Genomic DNA, 21,717 nt, shown 5'->3' on the forward strand with positions numbered 1-21,717 from the left:
TCCACAGAACAGCGGATGTAAGAAAAGACTCAGGCACTACATATGCATCAAGCACATTCAAGCACAGGATCCACCTGTAAAGGCAAACCAACTCAGCCAGGAAACTATTAGGACACTATCATTGACTTCTAGTTCACTAATGTTACAGCCTAGCGTCCCCCATGGTCTGAGCACACCCCACTTTTACCAGTAGCTTATTGTTCTCTTTACTGCTCTCCCAAAGGACACAAACCAAACATTCACATATAGGACTATGGTGAAAACTCCATTATAGCTTTCACTGAAAAGAGACTAGTGTCTGTGTGACTTCCATGTGCAACAACTATTTATTCTATTTATTTATCATATTGTCCTTCAAAGCAGGGCAGAACATGCTTTGAAGGGAATCCAGCATTCTCTCCCAAAGATTCCCCTATTGCCATGAGCTTGTCACAGACAGCAAATTGCAGACAAGAGTGTCATGGGAGGGAGGAGGCTATTGAGGCATAAATGGGTGGCTATAACCATTAACAGCTTTTCCTTAGCAAGGCCATAAGGGAATCCAGGCTACCTCAGCAACGGTGCTCCCCTAAGAACAGCCTTTCTCTTCAAGAGAACACCATTTGCACTGGAGGCATGGGCATTTTTCTCTTCTAGGACCAAGATCTCACCAAAAAAAAAAAAACCCGACACAAGCATTAGGAAAGAACACTCTAAAAGTCATCCTCATAAGCATCAAATGAGTAGCTTCTACAGATGTTAATAGTAACAACAATAACACAGGATTTCATTCCATAGACATTTACCCAGTGTTCTAGAGAGGGAAAGTCATACTCATAGAAGAAACATGTAGCACAGAAGAAATTGTAGAAACACCCCTTTAAAAGCTTCAATAAGATCATCCTAAAACTCAGGGGTAGTACCACACCAAACCAAGGCACTTGTTCCCCTCTTCAAGAAGTGCTCAGGGGAAGTGTTTAGGATCATTAACATTTTTCAGAAATTCACCCCACTGCACTTCTTTCCCATCCTAGTGAAATGCTCTCTCCCCAACAGGGTGGGAGCTGAGAGAGAAGCTGGGAGTCACCTCAGGCCTCCCATCAGGAGCAGGCAGGGATTTCTCTTTGCTTCTAAGTAAATTGCCATTCAAAAACTCATTCAGCACCCTCCACCAGAAAACCACTGCGACATTACTACCAGAAGCACAAAGTATAGAGAGCTGTTACAGAGAGGCCAACCCTAGAGTTGTATGTGGCCACCGGCACTCTGGGGAAGGTTATCTCCACATTGGCCAGGTAGTAACAGAAGGCACAGCTGGGAGTTCCGGGTGGGATGAGAAATACAGGGGTCCCATACGGAGAAAAAGGTCCTGACTGGGCTGCAGGTGGGATGGGGAACAATAATGAGGGTCATGTGTGAGGTAGGAATCTCTGTGAGGACAAAGGACACACGTGGGGGTTCAGTGTGGGTGGGGGCGCCAGGCAGGGTTATGCACAGGGTGGGGTGGGGGCCAGGCCTCGGGCAGAGGGGGGCCGGGTTGGGAATCGAACGTGAGGGGACTCGGGTGTGGGGATGCCGAATTACGGGGACTCGGTCCCGGGGATGCGCGGGGTCAGCACCGCGGACAGCGCCCGGCCCATCCCGGCCACCTGTGCGCGGCGCCGGCGAGACGGAGGCGCCGGGGAGGACGGCGAGGAAACGGGGCCAGCCCGGGCCGAGCGGCGCCCGGGCGGGGAGCGAGGGCGGCGGGGACAAGGACGCGCGCTCCCCACCTGGGCTGTGGCTGGATCTCAGGCGCCTTCCACAGAGACACTGCAGCATATGCGAGCCTTTCTCCAGGAGAAGCCCGAGAATCCTCATGGATTTCACTTTGTGGCGCCCTCCCGCTCCTCGGAAAAGGGACCGGCCCCGGAGCGGCCGGCTTTCAGCGGCAGGGCGCCGGGCCCCCACGCCGCCAAACTTCCCGGCCCATCGCCGCGGCCCCGCCGCGCCCGGGGGACGGAGGGGGACCCCGCCGCCACTTCTCGGGACTTGTCCGCCGGCGGAGGGCCGGCCGTGCCGCGAAGCGGGGCGGGCTGGCTGGAAGGACGTCAAGCCCTAGAAACACGCGCGGCCGGCTCCCAGCCCTGCCCCCTGCCGGCACAGCCCCCGCCGGGCCGGGCAGCGCCGCCGGGACCCCCCCGCCGCCGGGGCTCGGCCGCTCCGCTCCTCCGGCGGGGGCTCTGCCGCTTTCCCCCCGCCACCGGGGGCCCGGTCCTGCCGCGCTCGAGTTCTGCGAGCCCCGGCGGGGAGGGAGGAAGGGATAGAGGGAGGAGACAGTCCCGCCGCCCGCCCCACCAGCGCCGGGGCCGCCGTGCGGGGCCTGGCAGGGTTGGCGCCCGCTGGTGCCCCAGCGACAGAAGGCACCGCGTGCGGGGGCACCGAGCGCGGCCCTGCCGGGGCTCCCGGGGCTGGAACCGCGGACCGGCAACGTGGCCGGGAAGAGGAGACACCTCTGGTCTTAAATCACCGGTGGGTGCGGATGTCCAGACCGGGGTGCTCCTTTATGAGCACGCTGTAAACGAGGGAGCCTCCGTCTTTCCACCTACCCCAGGCACCAGCTTCCTGCAAAGGGCGCTCCATTGAAACTCAAGGTACCTTCTTTTTTACCCATTTTTAAACTGTCACTGTTAGAGCGCTGAGGACTCAAGTCTCAGTGTTGGCACTGCACAGAGAAGGTAGGGCACATACTTCACATGCAAGGATGGTAAGGGAAACTAACCAGAACCGTTCATGAAATTACACAAAACGCACAACACAAGGCTAGAAAGCACAAGAGCACAGAAAAATACCTTTGACAAAACAGTACTATCGTATACAAGAGCGGTTCAAAAGAACTCTTTCACCTGAGTAAACTCTAATAGTGCACTAAAAAGCAGCTCCCTCCGGGACAAATAGGAACCCAGCACAAGGGTGAGTTTTTAACTGAATTACCTTGTGCTCAGGCAGGGTTACCTACTCACACACCACCTTTCAAAGCTTTCTCTGCTTTTGTTTCCCTTAATACCTGGAAGAAGTGTCCAGGTGTCTCTGACCAGCTCATGAAATGGATATTTTTCCAGAGACTGCACTCTAAGGATGTAACAAGCTTCTGGCCAGCAGTTCAGTGGGATGAAAGAGTGGGGATAGACACTTAGATGTTAACATCTAGATCAGAATACTGAGGTACATAAACCAGGCATAACAAAAGAAATGCTGTTTAGGTGTGAGAATCTATCAAGCATGTGTGGCAAAACTAATATTTTTGAGAGCATCTAGAGTCTTTCATGCTCTCAATAAATACTCCACAGTTTCAGCTGTACTCTTGAATAGAAAAGGAGAAAAAAAAAACAGTTAAAATGCTAAACATTTCATGAAATGGTAACTCTTATTTTCCAGTCAACTCTACTTCATATGCTGAAAAACAGCACTTGGCTAGAAGCAAAGCCAGTAGTGTACAGTTCAGGACTGTTAGAAGGATGGAAGATATTACTAACATCCCTGGGTTTCATGCTAAACTCAGTTTTTGTTGTCTGCTGTGACTTAGGCTGAAAAATCATCACTCTGTCTTAACTTATAAGCTATTTTAGGATCTTGCACATGCACCAAGTCATAGCAAAAAACTTAATGAGAGTGCCCTGCTCCATTGTCCCCAGTTACCCAGGATCGTTGCTCCATCGCACTTCTCAGCAATCCCTGCTCCACAGCCATGATGAAAGGCTACAGTGCCATGTCAGGGCACATACCAAATGAAGACTACAGTTGTTACCTCTCCCCTTCTCCCAGAGTTGTCCTTCAGTCCTCTGCTACACCTGATCACCAGAGAGCAAGCCTGCAGCCCTGCTGGAACAAGGCCAGAAGTAGTGTGCACAGTGAAGCCTTAAAACAGATCTGGTGGTTCTCCAGTACTTCAGTAATAGATTAAAAAAATAATAGTCCTCTTTCTGCAAATGCTTCAGCAGCATGTTTGAGATGAGAACAATTCTGGATCTGGCTGATGAAGGACAGTACAGTGAGATCCAAAGTCAAGGTGCCCTCCCTTGCTTAGCAGCCAACATGGAGCTGTAAATGAAGGGCTCAGGACCGAAGTGCAGCTCTAGGTAAGAGGGAAGAGTTGCACTTAGATGTTATACATATCAAGCTAGCATGGGAACGGGCAGATTTATCCCATGAACATGCAAGGGCAAGTGTCTTGGACGTGATATAGATGTTTGTTAGAATAAAAAGTGAAAATGCAACAGGTAGCTGAATTTTGAGACCTCTGTTCATTAAACTAAACACAGTTGTTCCTGGAAAATCTACTCAAAATAACCCAAAATAACCACTAATAAAATAACCCCATTTCTCTGGGGAGTTTCCATCACCTTGCAGCAAGTCTGATAGTCCAGCCTTTGTGGGGCACACTCTAAGGTCAGTTCCTGAGTCACATCAGAGGAAAAGAGGGCAGACTCAAACCAGTGAGAAGAATGAATATTACCTGACATTTCCAAAGAAGGGTCGTAAGGACTGCAACAAGCACGTGCTCTCTCAAACTGAGTAGGTTTAAGTAAGTTTAGACAGTAAAATGGAAGAATAAAAACAGTAAAGGAAGAACTGTGATGCATATGACTCAAGTGTTTACATGCCACAAAATACTCAGTAATATCATGTACCCAATTAGATAAATCTTAGCCCAATAAACAAAGGTTAAAGAATTTGAAAAGATAAATGGAGCTGACATAAATCAAGACATTGCTAGATGTGTTAACTCATTTTAATCTGAAAACAAGGTAAACCAAAATAAAATTTATTTCAGTGCAGAGAGACAGCATGTACCCAAACTATACTTCAATGGGACACAGTGCATAAATCTCATTATGGCTCCATTGATGAGCTCACACTACTAAATAATAACGCAAATAACATGTCAAAAGTTACTGTGAAAATGCTAGAGATATTTAAATTTTTAGTCACTGGTAGAACACAGGTATTAGAAATGACAGTATGCCTGAATAAAAGCAGGGATTTCATTTGCTGGAACACAAAGAAAACTGTGAAAGCCTCATTGAGGTCAGAAGACATTTACAGGGAACACAGTGTCATGTGTGTTTCTCCCTTATTAAATTAAATGCCATTGGCCTTCTGAAGCACTGAACAGAAACAAGAATATGTTTAGGATTATGGAATTTAAATTAATACCTTCTGCTAAAAAGAGGAATGTACTGCACTCTGATCAGAGAAAAATAAGGTGATTTAGCCGACAAGGCTCTTTGCTAGGTATTAAAATAGCATAATGTGTATGAGTTCACCAGTTACAAAAGCTAAAAAAGAAAGAAAATCTACAAAAGCGCCATGAAGAGACTAGCCAGGAAAGCTAATTTCCTTGTGTTCATAGAAAGGCAGTAATAATCTTTCAGAGTGCTGGGTCTATGCTGTTCTGTTTTCACCCCTTCTGACTGGTAGTTCTTTGAACATCGTGATGGGTACACAGACAACGAGCTTGTGCAGGTGTGTTATTTCTGGTTGGTTGGTTTGGGTTTTGTTGCAAGTCTCTGCCCTTGTTGTATTTTCTGGCCAAACACAGGCGGATATGATGAGAAAGGGCCCATTAACCTTAAGAGCTTTGTCCAAGCTGGTGCTGACACAGAGCTTGCACCTTGCCCCTCTCTCTTGCAAGTTTACAAAACTCCTTGCACTCGGTGCTCATTTCTCCAAGCTCACTCCGAGGGTCAATATGTGACCAGTGACTGCATATTCTTCAGTGGTGGCAGAGAACCACTCCACACCACCTCTCCTTGCAAGAGCAAAATCCACCAAAACGGGCCAAGCCCTTTTTAGTGCAAACCATCATGCTCTCTGGGTATTTCTGCTAACTCTTTTCCCCTTCTTGATGAAGCTGGCAAGGGACATACCAGCCATGTACAGCTCCTACTGCACCCAGCTCCACCAAAGCACAGCACAATCACACCAGATACAGTGGGAACTGCAACACAAAGTTGAGAGGTTTGCTGAAGGTCACACAATAAATTTATGGACAAGTAGTGAATCATCTGTCAGTCCTCATTCTGGTGATTTAATGAGAGGATTAGCCTCTTCCTGATAGTATAGAACTGCACTAAGGCAAAGATTCTTCTGAAAACTCTGCCATGAATAAAGTATACCACACATCTTCTGAGAGCAAATAGAAGATGAGACAAAAAAAAAAAAAAAAAGACAGAGCTTGAGTTTGTATATCAGGCAAGAAAGATTAATTTCTTAGTTGCTTTTCTGAAGAAGAGTGAACAGAAACCACCAACTCCAGGTCCTCCTGGAGAGACTGACTTGATAAAATCTCAGTCCCTTCTGAGCTCACCAAAGCAGTTTCTGGAGCAAAAGAAAATACGTCCCATAGCCTTGATCATTTAATAGCTTTATCCTCAGACACATAAAAAGCTTATAGTAATGAGCACTCAGGAGCTGAATTTCCTGACATTAAGAAGAAATCTAATATTACATGTAAACAAGGCTTTGTGTATGAAATGTCTCCAGTTTGAATTAGGGAGAAGTGGTTATTCTGAATGTTTTTCAGTACAGTGACACTTCCTCAGAACCTGAACTTCTAGGGCATCTCCAAACATTTTGGCAGTAGTATAAGCAGCACAGAACAGATACTCTGGAAAAAGAGGCAGCCAGACACTGTTCCTCCCACCCACTTCCACTGCCCAGCAGATGCCCTCATCTACAGGATGTGTAAACACAATGTGTTTAAAAACTCTTGATGGATTTCTCCCCAACTACTTTTTATACCCATTTTTGGAAACCAGTTGACCTCCTAACCATCTTTTGGCAAGGAGTTCTACAGGTTAATCGTGTGGCAGGAAAAAGCTTTTATTAGTTTAGAACTCCTTCTCAATAGCTCCATTTAATCATTTAATGCTCACCTTAACTTATAAGGTGAGCATTATAAAATTATATTGTGAAATAGTAATTTTATGTTCTCGATAACAGTCATGGTTTTATACAGCTCTGTCGTATTTCCTTTCTTAATTGTTTCATTTCTGAAGGCACCTGAAAATGCCTAATCTGTTCCATCATTCCCTGGGCAGCAGCTACTCTTCACGCTCCACTGACCTTGTCACTATTTCCTGTGCCTTTCTAGTTCTATCACATCTTTTCTGAGACAGGATAACTGGAGCTGCACACAGTACTCAAGGTGCAAGTGCTCCAGGGATTTCTAGCACAGCAGGATGATAGCTCCTATTTGCTTTCTGTACCTTTTCCAATAATTTCTGCTTGCATCTGCTGAGCTAGCACTTCTAGAGAGATTAACTTCCTCTGTGGTCTTTTTCCAGTGAGGAAATGGATGCCAGTAGCACCCCTTACCCTTACCATAAATATATGTATTTATATACACACTCCCCCATGTATTTGGGTTCCATCAATGGGTTCATTACCCTGCACTCCTCCCCAGTTTATACTCTTGTTGGTTGAGCAGATGCTCCATATTAGATGCTCCTTCTACAGTTCTTTTATGTCCATTTCTGTTTCTCCTACTCCAAAGATTTTGTCCCTTCTTCACTCTTCAAGATCATTTAAGAGCATGTCCAGGACTGCACACCTCAGTCCCTCTTCACTGGCAATTTCCCTACTGAAGAGACCTGCCCTTTTTTTTTAAGGGATACACCCAGTGAGGAAGCATCTTAGAAATCCAGACTTGTGCCTCATCTTTACCCAGTTGCTCAAGGAACACTGAGGAATTTGGGAGGATGTTCCTCCCCCAGGAGGCATGCAGCCCCTTACCTAGATGACCAAACCTGACTGCCAGTCCCCCACAGGATGGCTGCTGTGATTTTTTGCAGTTGTAGTTCATGGCAAACCTCCAGATGTTGCCACATTTGTCCTTTGGACACGAGAGCTGCAGAAGCACCTTCTAGGTGCACGTCTTTGTTGGGTTCAAGTCCCCTGCCAGCTGTGACTGCTGCTCCACATCTGCAGCCCTTCCAGGGGAAAACACGCTGGAAGGCAGAAGATCTCCCCCGCCTGCCGATCCCTCCAGGCTCAGAGGTTATGAGAGAGGAAAGCAGATTAAAGGGCTGTAATGCAGCCAGCACGGGGAAGATCTGACCCACAAGGCTCCAGTAATTGAGGCTATTAATCCACAGTAGGTAATGATGGCTTTGCCTGAGGCATGACCCATGTTTTGAGGGCAGCAGATCACAGTTGAGCCAGGGTTTGGAGGTGGGCAGCAAGCCAGCCTGCTGGCCAGCAGAGCTCCTGGGCTCTGCCCACTGACAGCCCCTTTTCTCCTCTGCTTTCAGCAGGCAGCCACCAAGGCAAAGCCAGGGCTGGAATAGGTGCAGCTTCCAAATTCAGGATGTGCTCTTGGCTTCCCCCCCAGTTCCTTGCGTGAAACATGAGCAACTGGCAGGCTGCTTTCCTCATCTAGGAGTGCAACCAATCCATCCACCTCACAGGGAAAAGTTGTCAGGCTTAATAAAGGGGATTTTCTGAGGGTAAAAGTACAATAGACCAACCATGCAATAAACCATCTCCCCTTCCCCTCCAGCAAACTCACTCCTAATGTTCCAGAGGGCATCTGAGGTTGGGAGCAGCATCTGTGGAAGCACGAGCCTCCCCATCTGCCTACTTCCAGTGACACTTACAGAGCCTTTTACTGTTGTCTAGACCTGAAGTGTATTTATTCTGGCATGCTAATACAACGCATGTGGCACAGCCTCATCAAGACAAGCAAGTACTTGCCTGCCTGCCTTGGGAATGATGGTACAAGAAATGCTTTCTGCTCCAATTCACAGCTGCTCCAATGACAGAAAAGCCACTATTAGAACCGCGGTTCAGACCCTCACTCATTAAGTGGCCACCATGGCTGAAGAGTGCACAGAGACACATCTGAAACAGATTTCTCTGGAAAGACCACTATTCTGGAACATGCAATTCCCAGTGCCTGCAGTGGAGCACAGCTAAGGTTCTTTATCAGACCTACACACAGACTTGTCCCTGCTGGCTCTGAAAGGAAGAAAATTACAAAAGCTAGGTATTAAATAATAATATTACAGTGCAGTTATAAAGGGTCTATGTAGGTAAAGGAAAATTAATGTTTCAAGAGATTTGAGGATGGGATTTACAAGACCTTTATAAGAGCCACCCTTGAAATCCTGGGTTGTTAGGACAGGACTTCCTACTGGGTACATGTTTTCTAGGTGAACTTAAGACTTTTTGTCTGGAAAATTTCCTTTTCTGAGACTTATGTCACTTATTCCTCATCAGAATGCAAGAGACCTAACAAAAAAGAAAAAAATAACAAACTGTCTCTTACTCAGAGCACACTATTACTTTGGGGCAGTTGTAAAAAAAATAAACATTTTTTTCCATAAAATGACATTTTTCTAAAGTATCTCAACTTTGCTGAAGTATTTTAGCAGTATCATGAAAATAAAATTGCAATGAAAGGCTTTGACCTCATGAAAATAAAACATTTCTGTAAGATTCTCAATCACAGACAGCTGAGGAATACCAGGAGTGTTTGGCCGACAGTGGTGTGAGCAGAGATGAACTTATCTCATTCCCCATTAGGCCACGAGTCCCCCACTGCTCTGCAGCCCCCTGCACATGGGTATCCACGCACCACACACCAGCTTCATGGGATAGAGAAGATTTTTTGCTGTTCATCGTTTTAGGACAAATGGTGAAGGCAGTTGATATGACCCGGCTCAGACCCTGCCAGCTACAAGGCAGAAAGAATCACTTTCTCCACTCTCTGCTGTAAGAGAAAACCCAAACCTGTGTAACACATTTTGGGTTCCTTTTTGCATTTGACTCATGGTCCAGCATCTTTAAAGCTTTCTATTGTTAGCTTTGCTCTGCAGCCATTAGAACCAGGAAATCTAAATATGCCAAGTTACCATCCTTACATAATGGCTCAGGGATTTAAGAAAGGCTCCAAATAGTCTAAAAGTTAGCAACACCAGTTTGCAATAAGCACACCAGTGACAGGTAACATGGCTGGCTCCCAGGGACAAGAATCATTGCTGACATGTGACATACTCAGTAATGGCCTTAACCTGCTTTGCTGAAAACACAGCAGTGCCAGCCCACAGAGTGATTATCAACCCCTGGAGAACTCTGCTCCCCTATAAGAACATAAAGATCCTACTTTTTTCAGCAGCTGAAGAGATTTCACTGAAGATGGAACAAAGATTCTAGCAAATCCCACTCCAAAACATACATAATCTGGCAAATCAGGAAGGAATAAGAAGTGTTCAAGTCAAAGATGAGCGCTATTATGCGATTATTGCTATGGAGAACAGCAAGAAAGAGGAAATCACGAAAGATGAATGACCAATGGGTGGAATTTCAAAAGGAGGAATGTACAGGAGGAAATGCTTCTGTGTGTGAGCAGATAAATCAGCCAGGCATTTCTTTATCAGGCATTACCAGAGGCCTTGAAGGTCAAGCACTGCAATGACTGTCTACTTCCCGCAGGCAGAGTTTAAAACCTGGACCACACCACACACATGGCACATGTGATGGACCTGGCTCAGCACAAGCTAAAGCTGTAATTGCCACCACAGAATAGACTTGAGGGAGGGTTAGAGGAGACAGGGGTGGGTGCAGAGGATTTTCCAATAATGTTAGAGAGATGGGGCTGGATTCTGACCTGCTATAACTGATACTGCTCCAGGAGGTCTGAATTTAGCCCATACATTTCAGGCACTGGTATTTTTTTGTTGTTGTTGTTTTGTTTTGTTTTGTTTTCTTACAGGCACTTTAGGGATGCAAAGCTGAAATTATAAAGCTGAGCTGCTGCTCTGTCAGCATGTGCTAAGCTATTTATGAGTCACTAAAACACACCTTTTCTAATTCTTACCTTAGCTTGTGAATGGCATATGGCCAGGATGCCTTTTCCAGCTACTCAAGAAAAGTCACCACAGTGTGCTGTGTGCCAGGCTGTTGGCAAAGTCACTGCACTGGCTCTGCTACAGGACATGCTTGACCTCCAGCCAGACCTGCATTAGCCCTCTGCCTGTTTACATTGGGGCAGTCACAGATATTATCTAAACAAATGTCACCCAATGGCAGCAATAAATTTGGGCAATTTCCCTCAAATGAGAAAGCCTCTGCAGAATCAAAAAACACAACTGCAGGCTTGAGTCACCCCAAGTCCCCAGTGCTGCCTTAGCCCCACACACCATTTCTGTCCCTGCACAAATAATCCTACCAGGTACAGGGGGCTCACAAGTGAGTGGAACCACAGCCATCACTTTCCATTCCCAAAAAGCTGCATCCTGCAACTCAGCAGTGAAACAGTAGTTACAATGGGGGAAAATGTCCAATTAAAGCACAGCTGTTCTGAGCCAGTTCTCATGTGTCATGCATCCACATCCTCAGACCACTGACAAAATTATTTCCTTTCAGCTGGCACTTGCTTAAAGCCCCAACACAGAGGCAACCTCAACTATGCAGTGTTCAGGTTCACATAAACCCTCCTTAGATGTTACATCCCATCAGTGAGGATTCCACTTGCTGTATCTAGATATCTTGAACACCAGCCCCACATTCAAATCCCTACACTCAGAGGCTTGACTTATTTTTTCTCCACCACTTTGTTTCCTTGACTGCTATCCTGATCCCAAAAGGGATTTTCCATCTCCCACTCCCCTTCTCAGCCAGCTGCTGTGCACAGATTTAGCAGGATGACTCAGAACCAGGGAATGACAGCTCAACATTTTCCTGCTATAGAGCAATCACTGCCTCTCTCCAGAAGGTCCTTGGGTCAGGATTGAAGGTTCTGCACAAGGGAAAGGGAAGCAGTGGCTGCTTTCTGAGGAAAAACAGACCAAACTCTGTGGGACCTCCTGCTGCTTCCCTCTGTCACAGCCTTAACTTGTCCTTGCTTAAGCCTCACAAGAGCAGCTTGTTGTAAAACACAAGTTTAGCTATTTGCTTTTCATGACAGCAGAGCCTCAGAGCTCCTGAGGTCAGCACCAGGCACTGTGTGAGGCAGCACACGACGCTGGAAGCTGTGAGGAATGGGAAGGCAGGTTCCCAAGGCGGTGTCTTTTCTTTTTCCCTGCTGAGTTACAGCAAGTGTCACAGCCACATCATCTGTTTTTCATTCCCCAGTGCTCAGTGTCAAGCCATAATGAAGCCATAAGGAATCCAGCACCACTCAGCAGTGCACAAAAGCACTCTGGCTCAGCTCTGCAGAGCTGTATGGCATAGTGTGCAGTGTTGCAGGAAGGAGGAGAGTCTGATACCAAGAATGCTCCTCATTTTTATACACTACACTCCCAGAACAGCAGTGATAGCAAGTGAGAGCAAGACAGGACACAGAAAAGCCTTGCTCCTCAGCCTGCTCCCTCAGTCACCACCCTGAGTACAGCGAGAGCTGTCAGGCAAGGCCACAAATGTCCAAGGTGGTTAATGTCAACAGCCAGCTACACGAAGGCAAGCAGAAAGATCCGTCTCAGGATGATGTTCTCAGAGGACAGATGGTCAAAGATAACTTCTGAAAGAGTGCCTAAGTGCACTCCTGGGTCTCCACACAGCTGCAGTAACTCAGCTGCCTTTCCCCAGGCCCGAGGCATCACTAAATCTGGCAGCTGGGGAGAAGAGCTTTGCTGCCAGTACCCATGGATGTGCACTGGACACAGCATGGCCATGGGTCAGACTGTCCATGCAGAGGAGCAGGCATCACTCACGGGGAGACGCAGGGATCCCTCCTGGTGCTTGGTCACCTCCATGCTCACCACCCTGCTCATTGGCAGAGCTCCCCTGGGCTCAGGCAGGGCACCTGAGCTGTCTCTTTGCCCATTTATCCAGCCCAGAAGTGGGGTCAGTTCTCAATGAGTACAGAACACCTGGCAGCTCCAGTCTCCAGGTAAAACTTGCAGTGCTTTTAATGAGATAGAACAGACAACAGCTTTACTTGTACACTACTGGGGCAAGCATCTGGAAATGGGCTACATTAACACAAAGTAAATCAACAATCAGGTACAGCCTCGGAGCTGACATCTGCTCCAGCCTATGGCATAGTCTGAGCAGCTAAAACTGGAACAAAGCAATTCCTGGGGAACAACTCATAGGGGAAAGCCTGTGCTGGTCTGTCAGAGAGGCGGGCCGAAGTGCTTGGATAATGTAATTTTAAAGTATTGTTCTGCTCTTCCACAACTTGCTTTACCAGTTAGGTACTCACTATGTAGAAACTGTTGGGCCATGTCTCCGGTACTCCATAATTTTTCTTCTACAGTGGCAGTCTCACCAAGGAAGGTTTCATGAAAGATGCCTGCTGAGGCCAATTATCATTTTTCTTATGGGTGTTTACACCAACTAGGATTGATGGAAATGGGCACTTGGCCATCATGCCACACAGCAGCTGTGTTTGCAGTGCACTTCACAGAGACCCTGCTATTTACATATAATATTCCAACTTTTCAAATTTCCTTTTACTCCATGTTACAAATTTCATATTTCCTCACTGTCATTTGTAAGTCACGTTAAGATCTAATGTCCCTGCTAAGATTTTACAGAAAAATCCTGCTGAAAAGAGAGCTCAAATACAAAGGTGATGGTTCAGCCCAGGGTCAGGGTAGTTAACACAGACATGAAATGCTGTGCAGACCAGTATGAGGCTCTTCTCTTAACACATCACAAGGCATTACAGGAGATAGAGCAGCTGCCATCCACTTTCCTAAGAGCAGTAGCCTTGAACACCCTTTCATATTCTTATTGCTGTCAGGATTTTCCTACCCCACAACTGCTCTTGAAAAATAGGAGATTCCTGGTGGCTGGGACCAAGCAGGAACACAAAGATGCTGTTTCTGCATGTGCTGCAGTACAGCAGTTTTGCCACGTGGGAGGCCCGACTGGTCAGCATGCCTCCCCCAGTCTTTTTTGGAAAAGGGAGAATAGGTTTATTCTGAAGGCTTTGCTGATTCTTATTCTTTACACAAACACTGTATCTACAATCTAAGCATCATCGAGGGGTTTACAGAAGCTTTCCTCTTTGGTGGTGTAGAGTTTAGCAGCAGAGTTTCTGCATACTTAAGGGTTATAAATGATACTATCTGTTTTTAAAACTACAGGCAATACTTTCCCATAGTTTCATGGTTGTACTGAGATGGGTCCTTGGCTGCTGGCAGCAGTAGGGGTCACTGTAGTGTGCGTTAAGTGGGAGAATTAAACTAAAAATAAAAATCTAAGGGAAAAAAAACCAACAAGCTGAAGCATCTTGTGACAACTCACAGCCCTGTCAATCTGCCAGGACTGCATTACCCAGGAGTTGGGAGTGAAGCTAAACCATCCACCATCTAATGCTCAAGAGCTCTTTAACCCACTCCATCTTCAGCTGCTTTCCGTTGCTGGCTGCTTTTAACCTAGTTTTCAACCTCCAGAACTCTTATTTCTGGCTGCAGCTTTCATTAGCAGAGACATACTCCCCATTCAATTCCTTCCAGAGATGTAGGCTACATCCCCAAAGTGCCTTTTTGGGAAAGTTGTTTGATACACTTGCAGCCAGAGGGTGCAGTGCCCTGGAAAACAGGGAGGAATGTAGCTTCCAAAGTGCATTTTTCTCCTCAGTACTAAGAATCCAAACCCCACCAGTGAATTTTATAGATGGGATTGTTCTTTCCTAACCATTGCCAGTTTTGTTTCTAAAACTGATGGGAAAGACTGTTTCCTAAGGACTTGGAGGGCTCTTCTCCCTTTGTCTCTTTCCCTATCCTTTTGGAGCGGTGGGTGATTAATTGCTTCTTTCTCTACTTTTTCACACCTCCATTATTGATGCCCTCTTACACAGGCAGCTGGGGAAGAAACAGCTTTCAGGAAGTCCCAGTGATCACAGATATGCCCTTATCCTCAGCTTGCAAAGTGCTTTCTTGCTGAACTGCCAGAAATACTGATTTCCTGAAATACTCATGATTTCCTGTGGGCAAATCATCTCCTGTCACTACACAGACAGGTTGTATCAGGGGACATGCAGCAGTCTGGTGTCCCCTCTGCAGAGGTGCTCACATACCTTGTGACCTCCCTTACTGCCTGATTTAGAGCCTGTCAGTCTGCATCTTGTCTTTCTCCAGAACTAGCTGTGGTCTGACAAGATCAAGATGGACATTGAAAAGAAAAGTGATTTTATAGTGTAAAACACTTCAGTTGAAGCCTTCTCAGTTTCATACTCTATACCATCCCCTTAGTCTTCCTGGAAAGAGGGTACAGGGGCTTCAAAGGCTGGGGCACATGCTTTCTTTTCAGAAGTGTCCACACTCTTTTTATTGTCAAGTGACAAGTTTCCCTAAGAGGGAGGGATGTAAACTGTCTCCAGTCCCAAAGCCTTGTAACCATGTCAGCAAAGCACCGCACTTGGCTACTAAGATCTGCGGGGAGGCTGGATTTATCAGCTCAGACACCCCAGCTGTGTAATTACACAGCCTGCAGTCTTGAAGCAGACTGAGTCCAGCCAGCCCAAAACACAGCCCAGACAAGTTTGCATCTGGCTGCAAAACATCTTCTAAGACATACCCATGACTACTGGCATCAGCTCAAAACACTTCTTTGGTTTAGAAAGCATCAATGCCAGGAGATAGATTGGGTATGCTGAACATCAGCAGCAGAGCTGTTCCCACAACAGCTGTGTACATTAACAAATCCTTACAGTCCGCCTTGGCAGAGACGCTGAGGTTGGCATTTCTGTCCCCACTTCACTTCACAGGCAGGGATATTGCAGCAGGACAGGACTAAGCAGCTCCCAGAGCCTCACACAAGCAGTCCACAAGGCCATGGAAGGAGCTGTATTACAAAAGGCTTTGCATTGAGGACTATTGGTGCCATGTGCTGGACTCAGTGCCCTGCCAAGAAGAAGCAAGACTCTGAAACCTAAAATCTTGTCCCACACCTCCACACTGACTGACTTCCCACCATCTCCTGTGGTGTTTCCACTGGCTTTAAAGACAGCAAGCTTTGCTTGATGGAGGTCAAGCCACAGAAGAAATTTGGTCATCTGTGGTCACAGCACATTCTGTGGTTGAAGTAACCCAAATCTACTGCATCCCATTCCTCTGCCTGAACCACAAAAAGCTGTTTTCCTTTAAGATGGCCTTATAGCTGGGCTTACTGCCCACCAGGCTTGTGGTCATACTCTCTCTCAGGCTAATCCAGTACAAAAGGCACTGGCTGCTCTCCACTCCAAACCTCTGCCAAGTTGTGAGATAGATGGAGCTGCTTATAAAACGTATCATAAATTGGAACAGCGTAAGAAGCTAACAGCCATTGTTGTGCTGAATGCAGCAGCCTATGTCCCAAAGGACCTCAGCACAGCTGATTTACAAAAAAACGCACTCAAAACAACAAATGTTTTTGTAATTCAAGAAATTTCTCATAAAAGTCAACCTCTGCAAGACTTTTGCAATAAGATCTCATTTGAAAACCTGCATAAATCATCCTTAAGTGTTTGTTTTAAGTATGTAAACACTAGAACTACCCAGTGCAGACAAACACTGGGGAAAAGCACACACACACTCCCCATCATGCTTTGTATTGCTTTTTTTCATTCTGGGTGATGGGTATGTGATTTCACATCCCACCCCACACCTACCCAGTCAATAACATTAACAACTTTTCACTTCTTACAACCAAGGTACCTCTCTGAGCTCCACCTGGTTGGCAACTGTATCAAGACTGTAAGTTCTACACAGGACAGAGTTCGGTTAAAACATGGCTTCCCAAATGCACTGAGCAACAACAACAAGAAGAAGAACAACAACAAAACAAAACAAAACAAAACAAAAAAAAAACAAAAAAAAACAAACAAACAAACAAACAAAAAAAACCAAACCCGAAGCTGAAACTAAAAAAGCAAAGTTCAGAAGTATTTATTGTTGAAGGTGATAAAGCATTGGAAAAGTTTTAAAGCAAGAGGAGATGTTTTCTTTATTCAGCACTGTACTTCAAGCAGGAGTCAATTGAGGGCAGTCCTGTGACTTGCACTCCACAGGAGGTCAGACTGAAAGATCACAAGAGCCCCTCTGACCTCATAACCCAGGAATTAATACCTGGGAGGAGTTTCTTGTAAAATCTGTCAAGCCACTGCCCTTTAAGTCTCTACCTACAGCCTCTCTGTTATGAAGCCGCAATGGAAAAATCAATTAAAGAACAGGGAAAATGGAAAAGAGAAAAAACAAGAAGCTACTGACTGATGAAGGCACAGTGAAGGATTATGGAGGTTTGAACGTTGCCCCTGCACCAGGCTGAGCAGGACCTGTTCTGAACTCCTGGAGATCATGGGATGTTGGCTGTTACTGATTCCACTGGTACTCATGTCCTCTGCAGGTAACAGAGGACAAGGGTTTGCATTCTGCAGGACTACAAAACCCATGTCACTCCCAAACTCTGAACAGCCCCACTGCACAAATAACCACACTATAAAGCTATTATTCTTTCATTTGAACATCCCAACCAAGCTACCTTTGTGATTATAACTGTAGACCAAGAGAGAGTGCATACAAAACAACAGGGAAAAAACCCAACACAACCCAAACTAGAAATCCAACAAAAAAACCACCAAAACCACAAAACTGCTGTTTCATTATTATTGTACTGCTACTTTGGAATCAGGGAAAATATAAACTTCCATCAGCAGATCTGTGTTCCTCAACGCAGCTCAAAAAGTTGGCAGGGGGCTGTATAAGGAACAGAAACTAGATTGCACAGATCTTCAGGAAGCCACCAGAGGGTAGCAGAGCATTTTAGAGAGCAGCTGACAGAAGCCCAGGCAAAGCAGCCTGATCTGTACCTGCTTCTCCCTCTTCACTTTCTGGTTGCTATTTCAGTTATTCAGTAAAATAGCAATTTTATTCATGCCTATCCATTCCATTTTCAATTGCTGCCTTGCTTTCTTTGCAGATGAGAAGGATGATTTATATTTCAATTATTCCTACCCTTCTCCCTGAAAGAAGCTTGTTTCTCCCTTATTTTCTTCATAGTGTCTGCATCCCTCCCCAGCCAACTCTCCCCTGCAGTAGTGGGCAGCAAGCCATGTTCTATGGACAGAGCTTATGGTTCAGCAGTAGGGTACCACCCCTGGGGAGGCAAGAGGCAGGGAAGAGGGTCAGGAGGGCAAATAGCTGTTTCCAGCAGTTTCAGGAAACTGGTTACACCAGTAGCTCCCCACATGAGGAGTCTGGATTACCCCAACATCCTTGCTAGTACAATGTTCAGATGACACTCTGAATTGTTGATGGCTAGTCCCAAGGTTTTGATTGTTTCAAAGCTGTTAAAAGTAAAGGAGAGGAAGAGACATAATATTTTTGTAATACTTTCCTTGTCTCTCCAAAAGTCTCCATTCTGCACTTTGCAAATTCCCACCCCAGTCACACACAAAGCCCTCAGCTCCACAAGCACCTCAAGAAGCCAATAAACAACTTCATCCTGATCCCTCTCATGCCCTCTGCTGAGTGTAAAACTAGGAAGACTTCCAATAACTTATTATTATTATTGTTATTATTATTATTATCATTATTATTATTTTAAGGTTCCTGTGTGTTAAGTCTCAACCCAGGATGCAGGGAGTCTTGTTGCCCTGCTCTGGGAAGCTTATATGGGGAAAGGAGAGCAGACAGTAGCACAGGGGAGGGGGTGGGGGGGACAAGAGTCTGGCTTTTAAATAGCTAACTTTTTCACACACAGTCTGCAGGAACCAAAAATAGCTCCTGAATATTTCAGCAAATCATTCCCAATAATTAAAGTTGTGATGTGTTTTCTGTCAATCCCAAATGCAGTGAAAGCCTTGAGATATATTATTCACTACAATTTATTCATCCAGCTACACTTGCAGAGTTGAAAATTTCCGTTCACTTAGACCTAAGTGCAAAGAAATCCTCCAGCCCCTGAATGACAAAGTCTTTCATATCTGCCCATTGCTAAAAGATGCAACAAACTAACCTTCCCTGATGAATCCTATTTATTTATTGCAGGTATGTCTTCCCCAGTAGGTTAACACTGTAATGCAGCTGACACTTCTCACTGATTAAGGTCTATCTGTTCAGTGCAGCTGCTTTCAGTCCCTCTAACAGGTGAAAGCCACTAAATAAATTTTCCACAAATTTTACTCCTAATTGGACTATCCCACTTGTTCTACCCAGGTGCTGTGCCAGACCTGAGGACCAGCCCTTTACCACATTGTCAGGAAGCAATGGGAGGTAGAGGAAAGGTTCTTGCAGACTTCCAGTTCTGGGGAAAAGGTTTTGCCTCTGTAGAGCACTTGATTATCAGTCCTGCCCCACCAACAGCAGACACCTCCTCAAAACAGACACCAAAGCTAAACATGCCAGAAGCATCACCCTCTCATAGTGCTATGAAAAATCTGTGGCATCATTTAAATCCAGCCCAGCAGCTCACTCCTCCATTACAGCCTCTTCATGAATTACAAATGTGAAGCAGCAGACGCTCGGCACAAGAGCACAGTCTGGGCAAGATCTATTTACAGACCTTCTTAAAGAAAGAACCCAATATATAAAGGTGTTTTCATTCTCTTGTAGCTGGGGTCAGGAGAGCTCAAAGGGACAACATATTTTGAAAGCATTAAGCATCCTTGATAGGGTAGTCAGAGCATGGGTATCTCAGTTTGAGATTCCCCGTCTGTCCAATATGTCTGGATATTTAATATAAATTAATCTGTTATTACAAACCATTCAACCAAGCTCTCCTTGACCTGCAGTCTGAAACAAGACAGGGAGCTAAAACAGGCCCTTTCTCAGTCTGTTTGAAGGTACAGCTGTTAAAAGGATACAACTTCTCTTCATGATTACAAGGAGGGTTATTAGGAATGATGCCATAGGAAACCCTGGAGAATCACAAACATTCCCTTTTGCAAAAGACTGGCAATATGGGGAAACATTACATTGAAGTTGCAGTTCCTTCTTAAGCATTTCTCCTCCTCCTCAGTTACGTGTCACACTGTCATTCCAGAATGTCACCTTGATGGAGAGAACAACTTCTTGAAAGGAGTAATCTGCTTGGAGCAACAAAAGCCACCTCCTTCAGAAATACACCCACAGAAGCGTGCAAGGCCAGGACAATAACGTCACGTCAGGGTGTAATTAAAACTCCTGAGTAGTTACAGCTCCTCATTGACAGTCTTTTATGTAATGACTGAACGCAGTTAAGGTAACGACCTTCCCCATACTGACATGTCTGCACAAACATACAATTACCACGGAGATGGAAAGCAGCCTGACAAACATTTTGCTCAGGGAACAAGAAAGCCATCAAGGAGGTCCCGAGCCCTTTTCCAGCCTTGCTGCTCCTGACTTCTTCAGGACATTGCATCAAGCCCTGAAGGCAGGGACAGAGGCCAGAAGGTGCTCATATATTAATAAGTCCTCCTTGCCCAGCAGATGCCCTTTCTTGGCAAAACTCTCCCTTTCTGTAGAAGATCAAGCATGTGTTGTTGCACAACTGACCGGCAGTTTTACAGAACAAGCTCGGACTGGCTTTCTGGGGGCACTGAGACATGAGACGAGAGATATTGACAACATCCTAACAAACAAAAAAAAATATAAAGACAAAAGCTATCCATGGTTTCTCACTCAAGAAACATCCACCCTTAGAAGCCTATTTTTCCTAGTCTTTTTCGTTCTTGCAGGGTGAAAGTGAATAAGCAATAGTAAGCATGGAAAGACGACCAAATCAACAGAAAGAGATGAGTTAAACTCAAGTTTGCATGACAGAAGTTGCACAGAAGTGCTGTGGGAAGACAAAGGCATTCATATTCAGATCTGAATTAGTGAGAGCTATATGAAATCTGGACCAAAGGATAATAAAAGCAAAAGTCTGCTAACGGTGGTTAGATCGTGCTCTCATGGAGCGTGTCTGGGTGACTCAGACAGCAGGGTTTTAGACAAAGAGGGTTTAGAACAAGCCTTAGTAAAGATAAAAACCAGCAGCAATACAAGACACAGCACTCTTACACAACATCATACCTGTCCCATTCACCCTTCCTCTTGTCCTGCAAACAGTGGCACACAGAACTAAGGCCTGTAATGGAGCACAGCTCTGCCCATGTGGACCAGCAGCCATGGACAAGTCACATGGCCAGACTGGCACTGTGAGCTCTTTGGGAGTCCTCTCCTGTAAAACTTCTAAGATCTCATCATAATGGAAGTTACCCAGCCAAAAAAGTCCCAAAATACACAGTAAGAAGAGAGCCTTTACAACTATTTTTGTCACACATTTGCATCACTGTACTAATAAAGATTCTCCAAGTAAAATTCTTCCACCAACTTAATATCCAGTCCTAAACTCAGTCTTCACTCATGTTGGTGTGCAGGCTATACTAGCCCTGCTTGCACTAGTGCTCCATCTGCCCACACGAACATCCTACATTTCTTGGGGAGACTGAAATGGCACTAAACATCAGTGCTTGGCAACTGAACTTCACCATAAAGTCTTTCTGGACAGGCCTGCTTTTACCTTCAGTCAGTCAACATGCAACTGAAGCCATTTTGCCAGCATACACTTCACTTGTGCTCCTGCCAAAAGCCTTGTGTCAGGCTGAACAGTGAAGTGCTAAGGATCTCACAGTCCTTGTTTCATTATGTTATTCCCTACAAAAAATATGCAATTGGGCCTGGGTCCCCCCCCCCCCCCCCCAAGCTTGGAAGAAGTACAGTGGTTTGGCTGGGTAAAGAAAAATGTTCACATTTCCCACTGTGAAAAACTGCGAGAAAAAAGCATTTGCAGAGCATGTGG

General features: G+C 45.6%; 2 protein-coding genes across 6 annotated transcripts in view; one reads left to right on the forward strand and one right to left on the reverse strand.

Moving 5' to 3' along the window:
• FGF12 (fibroblast growth factor 12) overlaps window positions 1-21,717 on the reverse strand; it is a 217,928-nt gene that overhangs the window by 136,356 nt on the left and 59,855 nt on the right. The window contains exon 1 of one of the 2 annotated variants that reach the window (XM_053951453.1): window positions 1,752-1,839. The exons of the other annotated variant lie outside the window; for it this stretch is intronic. Within the exon in view, the coding sequence (XP_053807428.1) occupies window positions 1,752-1,839 (88 nt within the window). Of the gene's footprint in view, window positions 1-1,751; window positions 1,840-21,717 lie in introns of those variants that run through there. 2 annotated transcript variants of the gene reach the window in all.
• Window positions 1,801-20,811, forward strand: LOC128792759 (translation initiation factor IF-2-like). 4 transcript variants are annotated; one of them, XM_053951455.1, is made up of 2 exons: window positions 1,801-2,612; window positions 19,110-19,156. In XM_053951455.1, exon 1 carries the CDS (start codon window positions 1,801-1,803, stop codon window positions 2,602-2,604), a length of 804 nt encoding a protein of 267 aa, XP_053807430.1. In that variant the 3' UTR covers window positions 2,605-2,612; window positions 19,110-19,156. The 4 variants fall into 4 exon arrangements, 2 of the variants coding, with proteins under 2 accessions (XP_053807430.1, XP_053807431.1); XM_053951456.1 differs by lacking the exon at window positions 19,110-19,156 and adding an exon at window positions 10,846-10,925; XR_008432546.1 differs by lacking the exon at window positions 19,110-19,156 and adding an exon at window positions 19,936-20,811 and having other exon boundaries at window positions 2,076-2,612.

Source organism: Vidua chalybeata, chromosome 10 (genome assembly GCF_026979565.1).
Source record: "Vidua chalybeata isolate OUT-0048 chromosome 10, bVidCha1 merged haplotype, whole genome shotgun sequence".
NCBI lineage: Eukaryota > Metazoa > Chordata > Aves > Passeriformes > Viduidae > Vidua > Vidua chalybeata.